The following is a 13,350-nucleotide window of genomic DNA, read 5'->3' as shown; positions in this document are numbered from 1 at the left end:
ACAAAAAAAATTAGCCGGGCGTGGTGGCGGGCGCCTATAGTCCCAGCTACTCAGGAGGCTGAGGCAGGAGAATGGCATGATCCCGGGAGGCGGAGCTTACAGTGAGCCGAGATCGCGCCACTGCACTCCAGCCTGGGGAACAGAGCGAGACTCTGTCTCAAAAAAAAAAAAAAGATCTCAAATCAATGGCCTAACTTGCCTCCTTAAGAAATTAGAAAAAGGGCAAATTAAATCCAAAGCAAGCAGACAGAAGAAAATAAAAATTAGAACAGAAATTAAGGAAGTGGAAAAACAATAGAGAAAATCAGTATTTCTTTGAAATGATTAATAAGATTGATAAATCTCTAGTCACAATGACTAGGTAAAAAGAGACAAATATCATTTTCAGGAATGAAAGAGGAGACATCACTATAAGCTCTAAAAATATCAAAAGAAAAAGAGAATATTACAAATCAGTTTATGTACATTGTTTCACAACTTAGATGAAATGAACCAATTATTTGAGGCATGTAACTACCAAGTCTCACTCATGAAGATATATACAATCTGAATAGTTCTATATCAAACCTCAAAGAGATCAAACAAGATACCACTTTGTACCCACTAGGATGGGACAAGTAAGAACAAGTGTTGGTGAGGATATGGAAAAATCAGAACCCTCATACATTGTTGATGGGAATATAAAATGGTGCAACCACTTCGGAAAACAGTCTGGCAGTTTCTCAAAAGTTTACACATACAGCTACCAGCCATATGACTTTGCAATTCCACTTCTAGGAAGAACCACGAGAAATGAAAACATATATGCACACAAAAACTTACAAACAAATGTCCAAAAATGGAAGCAATGCAAATGTCCATCACCTAGAGAATGGAGAAACAAAATGTGTATATCCATACAATGGAATATTATTTGGTCATAAAAAGAAGTGGAAGACTTTCTGTTAATGGTCTGGCATGTAAGGAGCTTATAAATCAAAACTCTGTCCTAACAAGTAAAAAGAACAAACTGTAATACTCTTCTCAGATCCATAAAAGAAATGAGATCACAGGGCAAAACCACTGCCCCCAGAATTGGAGACACAGACAGGTGAAAAAACAATCACAACATATTGGAGCAGAAATTTCCACAGGAACCAGGGCCAGGAAACTGAATAATTGACAAATTGCTAGAGGCTCATTGTGGACAAGTTGGACAGATTAAAAACTCCGGAACACCTGGTCATCAGTGGCCCCCAAAATTTTGTGCATTTTACCTCCAGGAGCTACCAGGTTCTCACGGTGAAGACTGGAGAAAATCCCCTTATGTTTCCAGCAGAAGGAGAAAAGGAACTACTTTGTTTTTGTTTTTGTTTTTGTTTTTGATATGGAGTCTCACCCTGTAACCCAGACTGGAGTGCAATGGCACAGTCTCAGCTCACTGCAACCTCCACTTCCAGGGTTCAAACAATTCTCCTGCCTCAGCCTCCCAAGTAGCCAGGATTATAGGCACCTGCCACCACGCCCAGCTAATTTTTGTATTTTTAGTAGAGATGGGGTTTCACCATGTTGGCCAGCTGGTCTCAAACTCCTGACCTTGTGATCTGCCTACCTCAGCCTCCCAAAGTGCTGGGATTATAGGCGTGAGCCACCGCACCCAGCCATAACTACTTTGAAACATAACAGAGCATTCTGTTCTTCTTTTATGCATTTATTTTTGTAGAGTCAGGATCTTGCTATGTTGTTTGTTTGTTTGTTTTTGTAGAGTCAAGATCTTGCTATGTTGCCCAGGCTGCTCTCTAACTCCTGGCCTCAAGCAATCCTCTTGCCTCGGCCTCCCAAAGTGCATTCTGCTCTTAATGAGGTCTGTCCTGCAGAGAAATTAGTTAGCCAGAGTCTAACCTGCTGGGTTTATCACAGCCTAGCTGACCTGGGGGAAGGGGAATACCCAACCCCCACTGGCTCCCGCCTTTCACATCGGAGAAGGGAAAAACCCAATTCCTGCCCCTCTAGCCTTCTAGGTGGAGGAAAACACCCAGCTCCAGCCCATTCTAGCTGTCCTGTCCTATCTAAAGGGGAGAGGGGACTAAGAAGTACGTGTGAGCTCACAGTCCAGAAGCAGACTCTCTAAAAGACTAACCTAGTCGCAAGACGCTTCCCCCACCCCCCAACACTTCCCCACATTACTTAAGTCCTTTTTATAGCACTCCCTTTTACCTAGCTCATCTTGTCTGACTAGCAAGAAAGAATTATAAGGCATACTAACAGGCAAAAAACATAGCTTGAAGAGCAAGTACCAGAACTAGACTCAGACATGGCAGTGATGACGGAATTATCAGGCTGAAAATTTAAAACAACTATGATCAACATGCTAAGGGGTCTAATGGAAAAGTAGACAACACGAAGAACAGAGGGGCACTGTAAGCAGACAGACAGAAATTCTAAGAAAAGACCAAAAATAACTGCTTGAGATCAAAAACACTGTAACAAAAATAAAGAACATGCCCTGCTGGTGCAGGGGCTCACGCCTATAATCCTAACACTTTTAGGAGGCCAAGGTGGGAGGATCCCCTGAGCCCAGGACTTTGAGGCTGCAGTGAGCTGTGATCACAGCATTGCATTCCAGCCTGGGAAAGAATGCGAGACCCTGTCTCCAAAAATAAGAAATAAAAACTGAATGCTTTTTATGAGTTTAGTAGCATGGATACAGCTGAGGAAGGAATCTTTGAGCTTGAGGATATCTCAACAGAAACAGATCGGGTGTCTGGTGAAGGCACTCGTCCAGGTTTGCCAACGGTCATCTTTTTTCTCATGTATCCTCACACGGTGGAGAGATTCATCTCTCTCGTGTCTCTTCTTATAGGAGCACTATCCCCAGTCCTATGGGCTCCACCTCATGTCCTAATTACCACCCTTCGACCCAGCAACTCCACCATCTAATATCATCACATTAGGAATTAAGGTCTCAACATATGAATTTTGGAGAGGATATAAACATTCAGTCTATATTGTACATGTCATTAAACATTTGTCCAAACTCATAGAATGTACAACATCAAAAGTGAACCCTAATGTAAACTACAAACTCTGCGTGACGATGATGTGTCACTGTGGGTTCACCACCTGTAACAGATGGACCACTCTGATGCAGAATGATTATGGGGAGGTTGTGCCTAAGCACGAGCAGAGGGTAAGTGGGTAATCTCTATCCCTTCTGCAAAATCTTTTCTGTGAACATAAAACTCCTCTAAAAAATAAAGTCTAATTTAAAAAAAAAAAACAAACATAAAATAAAGGAGTGAAGTCCTGATATAGGCTACAATGTGAATGAATCTTGAAAACATTATGTTAAGTGAAAGAAACCAGTTACAAAAGACCACTTATATAAAATGCCCATAACAGACAAATCTATACAGACAGAGTAGATTCATGGTTGCCAGGGGCTGGGGAATTGGGGGGGACAGGCGTGGCTGCTAAAAAACATGGTTTCTTTTTGGGGTGATGAAAATGTTCTCAACTGCTGTGGCTGCATTACTCTGCAAACATACTAAGAACTGAGTGAATGAGTGAATGAGTGAGTTGTACAACACAGAATAAAGCTGTTACCAAAAAACATTTAATGAGTATTTACTTTTGGCTCAATGTGGTGGCTCACACTTGTAATCCCAGCACTTTGGGCTAACGCAGGAGAATCGCTTGAGGCCAGGAGTTCAAGACCGGCCTGCACAACATAGTGAGACCCCTTTTCTACAGAAAATTTAAAAATTAGCCAGGCATGGTGGCAGGCACCTGTATTCCCAGCTACTAGAGAAGCTGGGGCTGGAGGATCCCTTGAGCCCAGGAGTTCGAGGCTGCAGTGAGATATGATCATGCCACTGCACTCCAGCCTGGGTGACAGAACGAGACCATGTCTCTAAAAATTTTTTTTTTAGTTAAAGTATATTAAGACAAAAAATAACTAGGGCATCAAGCCCATGATTTTTTGGACGCTATTAGTTATGCCAAGGCTAAAATAAGTTTTCAAGTAAAAGAATTGTAAATCAATAGCAAAAAAAATAAATAAATTTTTAAAAATCTTAAGCAGAAGCATGTTCAGTGCAGCACAGAGATTATTTTAGTGGCCACATGTATTATAGAAGATTTATAAATTAGAATTACAGAAACGTCATATTTAGAGAATCAGCACAGGTCCAAAGAACCTGCTTTATATTTTCTGAAATTGCCTGTTTCATTTTTAAGGGCATAAGTTATCAAATGGGGTGGGTGTTAATTAAAGTCTTGGAACATTGCCCTCTTGAGTGCCATGGACCTCCCACTGTCATCCACTAAGCTTGTTGGCAGCTCATGTGTGGGTTTTAAACAGGGGTCTTCTTACCCAGTCCCAGTGAAAGTGATGCAGAGGGAGGCTGAAGAGGAGGACTGGCTTGCAGGACAGGTCTCTAAGGTTCCAGATTCTGCGAACCAATTGCCCACTTCTGCCTAAGACTTTAGACAACCCAGGGGATGCACAGGGACTCCCCAGCCAACTGTGTGAAGGCAGTCAGTGAAGCTGGTGGATCCACTGAACATTGAAAGAAACAGATGTTCTCAGAGTCCCTTCTACAGCTTTAAAACATGGACTGTCTAACTGGATTTTGTTGTCCCATGCCCTGGGACAATGCCTGGTTTCTGGTGGGGGCTCAGAAAATGTTTGTGACGTGGATAAATGAAATGTGTCCTCTTCCTGCAATAAGGAGAAGCAGAAAATAGAGGAAGACCTGGGTTCAGATCCAATCCCCTCAATGGCTGCCTACCCTGCACTGACAGCTGAACCTTTCAGAACCAGTTTCCTTGCCAATGCTGTGGGGGCAGGAAGGCTGCTCTCACAGACATGTTGGGTTCTGTTTTCAGGCCTGAGGTTACAGGGCTGTGGTCCCTCAGAACAAAACCCACCACTGTCCCATCCATGGCCAGGTCCTGACAGCAGGTGCAGAGCTGCACGCGGCAGTGCTCAGCGAGCATGTGAATGCCAGGGCTGTCCATGCAGGCTTCTCCAAGAACAAAATGCACAGTCCTCACTGATAAAGATTCAGTCATATGATGCTTAACGACAGGGATACAGTCTGGGAAATGCGTCATTAGGCGATTTTGTCATTGCGTGAACATCATGCACTTACACAAACCTTGACGGTATAGCCTGCGATACACCTAAGCTAGTGGTCTAGCCTATGGCTCCTAGGCTATACATCTGGATGGCTTGTCACTGTACTGAACGCTGCAGGTGATTACTAGGTGATAGGAATTTTTCAGCTTCACTATAATCTTACAGGACCACTGTCCTATATGTGGTCTGACATTGACCGAAACGTCATTATGTGGTGCATGACTGTATGTTCATTCAAGACCAAAGCTGAATTCACACTGTGAACAAGAGGATCTGTAAGGGTTTAGGCATCAAACCACCCCAGTACACAGTCTTACCCCACTACAAACTGGCCGTGTGCTTGTGGTGTATAACTGAGTCCTTCCAAGCCTCAGGGCCCTGACAGAGGAAGGGGATGGTGGCAGCACCCAGTCCACCTCCCAGGAGGCCACAAGGAAACGAGCCATCGCACACACAGTGTGCACAGCGTGATGCCCGCAGGAGGCGCACTGTGGTCAGCACTGGCTGCTGAAAGGGGTTCTTGAGATCAGCAGGCGTTCCGCCACACCCCAGTTGACAGATGAGGAAACAGGAGCCAGGAAAGACAAGGAACAGCCTTGGGTCCTCTGTCTTTGCCACCATTAGGCTCCTACTCTCATCTGCATACAAAGTTTAGCTTGCAGCAAAAGCTTAGTCAAGACTGTGGAAAGCACAAAAAGTCCAAATAAAAAGTCGTTTTAATATAAAACAGATGAAAGAGACAAATGGAGAGTAATCAAAATCTCATTAGGGCAAATAAGCAACCTGCCTACAATGCCACAAAACTGATGGCACTTTGAGCCAAGTAGGCGAAGCCATCTCTTGGATGGCCACCATCATAGAAGTGCAAATCTCAAAGACGGTCTCATCCATTGGGGCAGAAGCCCCACAGAAACCACCTACACCATGGCTCCCAACTCTGGCTATACATTAGAATCACCTGCAGAGTTTTCAAAAACCTCAATGCCTAGGCCATCCTGGGCAGCAATAGTTTCTAATGCTCCCTGGGTAGCTCTGGCCCGTGCCCTAGATCAGTCAGGCCAGGCCGGCCCAGCCACCACCTGCTGCTTTACCAGCTCCTATTACTACCATCCTGAGACTACTCCCATCCAAGGAAGGATGCCCACAGGAGGGGAAGGAGATAAGCAAATTAATGACAGCGGCTCAGCCTCCATTCAACTGGCTGGGTTAATTACTTGTGATTTTAAGAATTGGTCTTGATTAGAGCTATCAGTCATTCATGCGACAGTCTGCGCCTCCCCTCCCTCCCTACTATGTGCTTAGCACTATGGTGGATGCTGGGAATACCACGGTAAATGAGGCACAACTCTTTCCCTCAGGGAGTCCACATGCCACCAGAACGCTACAGCATACTAGTGATGAGCTGGGCTCATAGGAAGCTGAGCTGAGGATCCACACAGGCCCAAGGGTGAGCCACCCACTCCCCTGTCATCTGCACATTAGGACACGTGCCTGTAGAGGGTGTGGGACAAAGTTAGAGAAGGAGGTCAAGAAACCAAGATCTGGAAGTCAAGATGTCCCTTTACAAATTTAAAAATAATAATAAAAGTAGGGAGAAAAGATATAGAACAAGCATGAAATATTCACGATTAGTGTCAATGTGACACCAGGGTGTGCTGGAGAAAGTGAGCTGGCTTGTCAGAGCTGGTTTTATCATGAGAGTCCCAGAGTGAGCAGGGAATTGGGGTTTTAGAGGTGTGCAGCCTTCCCCGGAGGAGCAAAGTTGGCAGATCTGAACGCACCTGCAACTCTTTTTCTCAGGCGCAGAGTAGGAGCTAGACAACAAAAGAACCACTCGACCACTAGCCTGCCCAATGTCACCCTGCACATAGAAAGAGAGGAGGAACTAGGGCAGAGTCCAGGCTGCCAGCTGCAGGAACCACATGTCCTAGATTTTCCAGGGCTGCTCCAATTTCCAGTATTCAATCTTGCCTTAACTGAGAGGTAATTTGTTGAGGTTGGGGTTCCATAATGTAGTCCTGCAAAAAAGGTGATTCACCAAATTTGCTGTATATGCTTTCTTAACAAATCTGATTCATGTTACAAAAGGAGAATTTCTTTTTATTTTTATCCTAACTTTTGGTTCAAAATACATAGTCATCTTAAAGTGAACTTGAAGGTGGCTACCTTGGAACATTCCCCACACTGCTAGAGGGCCCAGTACAGCTGAGTCCGTGTCTTGGGCTTCTCTTGCAATTCTACAGCTTCCATTCTGTGCTGGGCACAGAGCCACAGCACCGCAAAGCTGGAAATGCAAGAAACTCATAACTCTGTTATCCACCAAACACTGGAGAGCAGAGGAGCTCAGCCTTAGTGGAGAACTACAGTGCCTCGATGGCCACACCATATCTCATCTAACACAGGGTCTCCCAAGTCCTCCTGCCTCTGTCCACACCTCTGGAATGACTCACTACAGTTGAATTCCAGCTAGCCTTCATATCCCATTTGTCAGAGGGGCCATGCCTTCTGTGTAGATCCCAGGGTGGCCACTGCCCCTGAGGTTGTGGGCAGGTGGTGCAGGTCTCTATCACAATGACAGTGGCGGCTGACCCCATCAGCTCACTCCAGGTTATCCTGAACACCTCCTCTGGTCCAGGCCCTGTCGGGGATGCCAGGCACAGAGGTGACTCAGGCTCCCACACCAGGCGGCTGTAAATAAACACCTGTGGATAAAAGCGCCCACAGATCAAAAGTGATCACTGTCCCTGAGATAGGTCACAGATGGTACAGGCTAATTGAAGATAAGGTTCAAATGAGAGAAGCAAGGGACTTCTAAGTTCAGAGGCCCTTTGGTCCTTAGCTTCTCAAAATGTTGTCCATATACTATCCTCCCCTTAATTTCCTGGGAGCTTGTTAGAAATGCAGGGTCTCATCCCAACCTGGACCTGCTGAAACAGAACCTGCATCCTAACAAAAGCCCAGGTGCTCTCCTACACGTGTGAGTTTGAGAAACCCTACTTTGGAGGTGCCACTTTATGATACCAATTAAAAAACTGTGGATCAGAGAGGCTTTTGCTTAAGGAATGTGCCCGAAATCACCCAGCCAAGCGAGTAACAGAGGGAGGACGTGAGCCCAGGTCTCCTGCAGCTCAGGCCAATGGCACTAGAGGCTCAGGGGGCTTCTGCAGAAATTGACCCTCATACTGTAAAGGTCAGACCACAAGCGTCCTGGGTTCCAGACCACACCCATGTTCAAGCAGACTGCCGGGAGGAGAGGGGTCAGAGGATGCTGCAGCAGCAGCAGGAAGCCAGCTTCGAGTAAATACACACAGCTGGCTTGTGCAGAACACGTCCTGCCGGCCTCTGGAGATGAAGTCAGGCACACTGCAGTGACGAGATGTGCTACAAACATCAAACCCGAGGTGGAGAGATCACCCGAGATCAGCCAAGAAGAGGAGACAGGGAGTCAAATAGCCCATTTGCTGTAATGAATTGGGCTAGACTACAAAAGTCCAGAATCTTAACACTTATCACTTGGCTACGTTTAAGGAATCATAAAACCTCATGACTGGAAAGTAACTAAAAAGTTATATGTTCCAACTACTCACCGTGCCCTAAGATCCCAGGGAGAGGTTGTCTGGCCTCACTCCCCTCAGTTCTGCTGGCAGAAACCTACTCCTTACCTTCAAAATGTAGGCTTGCTTTGACCCAGAAATTTTCATCCTGAGATTCAAGCTTAAGGAAATGAATCCCAAATGTGGAAAAAGCTATATGCACAAAGATGTTTCTTACAGTGGAATGTGTAATAAACTCAACCTTGATAGTTTGTTTAGAGATTGTAATGAGAGAGAAACAACTTATATACCCTTGACTGAAGGAACAGTTCCCACCTAGAAAACACATTCTCTGAGCACCTGGTTTCTGCAGGGAACACAGAATGGGGCAAGACACCCACCTTGTCAGCCAGCTCAGGAGGATTAGTCCTGACAATCAACAGGGTGACAGATGTCAGAATCACATCTCTCTATGCCAAGGTCAGCCAGATCTTAAACATCTTTAGTTTTGTGGGCTATGTGGTCTCTGTTGCAACGACTCCACTCTGCTACTATAGTATAAAAGCAGCCACGGATGATACATAAATAAATGAGTGTGGCTGTTTCGTAAACCTTTATTTACAAAACTGGCAGCAAGCTGGACTAGCCTCGGGCTATAGTTTGCTGACGGCTGATCTCTATATTCACATCTATTAATTTTAAATGGCAACACAGGGAAATTTAAATGGCAACACAGGAATTTAAATGTCTAACACAGGGAAATGGTTTAATATGTTAAAGCATGGTTTAATGGTTTAATATGTTAAAGCATTCATCTGATTCATTTGATCCACAGATACTTACTGAGTTCCTGCCTAGGCCAGACATTGTTCTGAGTCCTGCAGAGACTCGAGGCAGTGAGTCAGGGACACCCTGAGACAAAGGAATATGACTGAAGACCTTATGAGAGTATGCTCTAACAAAGAATATCCTTCTAATGCCACATGAAAAGCAAAATACAAAATTGTGTATAAAAATAAGACCAAATAGTGCTTTTATAATTTTTTTAAAAACCACAAGGGAAAAAAAAAAAAAAACAGAAAGAAGAATATCAAAATGTTGCTAATGTTTACCTTTGGCTGCTTGGACTACCCCTCCTCTCTTTACCTGAATTTTCCAATGTTGTCATATGATTACATATTACTTTTACAACAAAACATTCCTTCCCCACTGTATTTAAAAGGGAAGGCCTGTCTTGGTTTAAGCTAAGGTCTGTGTCCCTCCTACTTCCACCTGCGGTTCCCACCGCAGTCCCTGAAGGCAGCTGGAAAAAGTCAAGCTGCTTGCTTCTGGATGTTCACATACACGCCCAGGCTGAGCCAGAAGGTTCAGCACCTGGGACAGCGCCACAGGAGCCCACAGGGATGACAAGGGAGCAGCCCCAGGCGGGAGCCCCTGGAGGGCAAGGGCTGTGCCTCCTCCCTGGTCCTCCTGCTGAGTTCATTTGAGACACATGGGCAACACCTGTCAAAGCAGGAAAGAGTGTTGTCCCCTGAGCCCAACTGATGCAAATGGAACGAGCCCCGTGACCCGGCGGGGGAGGATTGTTGGTAGAAAGGAAGTAAAAACAAATACTGCACAGATCCCTTAGCCACATTACTATCTTGGGAGAGACTCGCAAACATGCCAACACCAGTCACAGCAACATCTGCTTCTAATTGCTTCTCCCCCAGCATTTTCAGAGCTCGTCAGCTGGCATCTGCCCTAGGAAAAAATCCAGTATTTTTAACAAATGCTTAAATCAGATGGCGTCCTTGGTGAGTAATTTCTTACGTGTTTGGTCTTTGAGGCTAAGAACAGTAAGCGCACCCATAAGGGACGTGGTTGTCAGGAGTGGCTGGGTGCTCAGGAGGTCCCACTTCAAATGGTATGACTAAGAGTTTCCAGTTCACAAGGCACGTTCAAATGTTTTCTTTCACTTGTCATGTATTTGTATCCTAAATATAAAGTGTTTTGGCGGGTTTTTTTAAAAATGCCACTGTGTCCACTTCTTTATGGGTAATTTCCGCTCTTTTCCAAATATTTTTATAAGAAAGTTCCTTTGTAAAAGAAAAATGTGTGATTTTTTTTAAAGACTACATCTATCTATGCTCCCACTTGTGAGTACTTCAAGCAAGATCTCATGTACAGACAAAACTTCCCATTCTCTGTCAAGAAAAGTCTCTGCATTTAGGCTCTCCTCAAAAAACCCACAGCCCCTTCCAACTGCCTGTCGGGAAAGGGTCTTCCTGTGCCAGCCAGTCTGAAGCAGGAAGGCAAATTTGGAATCTAGGCCTTGAGGGCTCTGTCTCACCCTCCTCCCTCTGGAACACATGGACAGCCTCTATTCAGGACAGACCTGCTTGGACGCTGCACCTATCTAGGACCAAGGCAAGAGATGTTCACAAACCTCCCGTGGCTCCCCACTGTTGAGACCAAGACACACAGCGTTGAAAAACTCTCTGCCCAGGCCACCTTGCTGTGTGAAGCCCACGCCCAGCCAAGTCCCCACAGGCATCCTGTGTTCCCACCTCCTGTATCTGCACTCTCTGCATGACTCTCTTCCTCCGTCATTTACTCATTCAGTCAATCATGATTCACACAGTGCCTACTATGTGCCAGGCACTGTTTTAGAAGCCAGATGTCAGCAGCAAACAAAACTCTCTGCCCTCAAAGAGCTTACATTCTAGAGGAGGGAAATAGGCAAATGAATGAACACATAAAATCCGTAATACGTCAGGTGATGGTAAATGCTATGGAGAGAAATGAGATAGCAGAGGGGACTAGCAGATGCTAGTGGGTTGTGGGCAGGGGGCACCTCATGGAGAGGTAACATGTGAGCAGAGCCCCACGACAGGGGGCAGCAAGCCTCTACCTAGGAAACAGGCAGAAGAGCCTTCCAGGCAGAGGGAGTGGCAAGTGCAAAGACCCTGAGGCAGGAATGTGCTGGTATGTTCAGGGAAGGCAAGGAGCCTAGTGGGGCTGGCACTAATGGCACCCAGGCCAGGGAGGTACATTTGGGCCTTGTGGATCATCAGAGACATTGGCTTTTACTGCAAGATCAGAGCCTGGAGGATTCTGATGAGAGGAGTGACATGTCTGAGTCACACTGTAACAGACCAGTATAGTGGCTGTGTTGAGAACAGCCTGCAAGGGGCAAGGGGGAAAGTGAGAGATCAGATGGGAAACTCCTGCAACCATCCCAGTGAGAGACAATAGCAGAGCTACAAGAGCTGATGTGGGGAAAAGTGTCCAAGTTTTGGAGAATTTGCTAATGGTTTGCATATGGGGATATGATGCAAAGAGCAGAGACAGTGCTGATTCTGATGTTTTTGGCCTGAACAACTAGGGTGGCGCTGCCATCTAGTAAGTGGTGATGGTAAAAGGCTCAGCAGGTTGTAGTAAAGGATGGGTATGGAAATCACAACCAGCCTTTAAGACCCAGGAACAGTGGCTCCTCTAAGAAGCCTTCCCACAGCAAGCTAAAAGCACTTACCTCCTCCCTTCCTCTCTCACAAGCATGCATACAAGTGCACACACACACACATACACACACACACAAACCAATTCTCTGTACCAAAGTTATCTGTATCCACACATTATTCCCTTGAGTAACCTAGCAGATTCATTTTATATCATCTGGAAGCATCTGTGCACAGTAGGTGTTCAACAAATATTTTTAGTAATATGCTGCATAAAATTGCACCTATGATATTTTAAGTCTGACAACTCAAGAATGTTCTTTCAAAACATCTAAAAATTATGCTTAGCACTGATTAAATATTAAGTGGTAATTATTCCACCTCAAGGGCCCTATATATAGATGCTGACCTGCCCCCAATTATTCAAATTGTCGAAGCAAGCTCTCCTGTGGAAAGACCAAGTTAGGAAGATGGCTATTACCTTGCCAGTCCTTATATCCCAAGCTTTCATTTCAGAGCTGAAGCCTCCACATAAAAAAATGCTGTGGTCTTTTGGATGGAATTTCAAGGTAGTGATTCTAAAGTCACTTCGACCACTAAATAGTTGGGTTCCTACAACACAAAAAGAGAAGAGAGGGTTAGAAAACTTAGGTCACAAAACAAATATCTTAAAACTAAGATGCCATCTGGTATGGGGCCCATAGCAAACACAGCTTCCCTGGGCCCAATGTGGCCCAACGGAGACTTTCTGGAAATATGACAGTGGCAGCAGCAAGATTTGCCCTTATTCTCTGATTCTCTGGCCAGCCCACCCTTGACTAGCTGAACATCCCCTCCGCCTGGGCTGAGCTTAGATGGGTGGATCAATGAGTGCACCTTTCATATTTGCTGTCAGCATGACATGCATTAGCTCATATAAACCACACAACGACCCTATGCCCACTTCACAACCAAAAACCAAGCCCAGGGAGGTCATGGAACATTTCCAAGGCTCCACGGTTAACACAGTAGATTATTTACCTGGGAGTCTAGAAACCAAAAACAGGACTGCTCTAAGGTGATACTTTTCAGGATCAGCCACCTTATAATAATGGATGAATGGTCTGCTATGGAGCATGGCAGCTGGGATGGCCTGAGACGCTGGGCGATAAATGAGAGTGGCCATCATAGTGGCCCAAGCACAGATTGGACAGAGTGATGTGGGCCATTGGGGGTCTCACTGGCTCTACAGGACATAAGGCAGTCCTTGTCCTTT

General features: G+C 45.3%; 1 protein-coding gene across 5 annotated transcripts in view; it reads right to left on the bottom strand.

The window, feature by feature from the left end:
* WDR25 (WD repeat domain 25) overlaps positions 1–13,350 on the bottom strand; it is a 152,110-nt gene that overhangs the window by 32,224 nt on the left and 106,536 nt on the right. For all 5 annotated transcript variants that reach the window (XM_005562206.4, XM_005562209.4, XM_065518454.2 and 2 more), the window contains exon 4: positions 12,577–12,707. In XM_005562206.4, the coding sequence (XP_005562263.1) occupies positions 12,577–12,707 (131 nt within the window). The remainder of the gene's footprint in view (positions 1–12,576; positions 12,708–13,350) is intronic.

Source organism: Macaca fascicularis, chromosome 7 (genome assembly GCF_037993035.2).
Source record: "Macaca fascicularis isolate 582-1 chromosome 7, T2T-MFA8v1.1".
Taxonomy (NCBI): Eukaryota; Metazoa; Chordata; class Mammalia; order Primates; family Cercopithecidae; genus Macaca; species Macaca fascicularis.
This window is presented reverse-complemented; position numbering and strand designations above follow the sequence as displayed.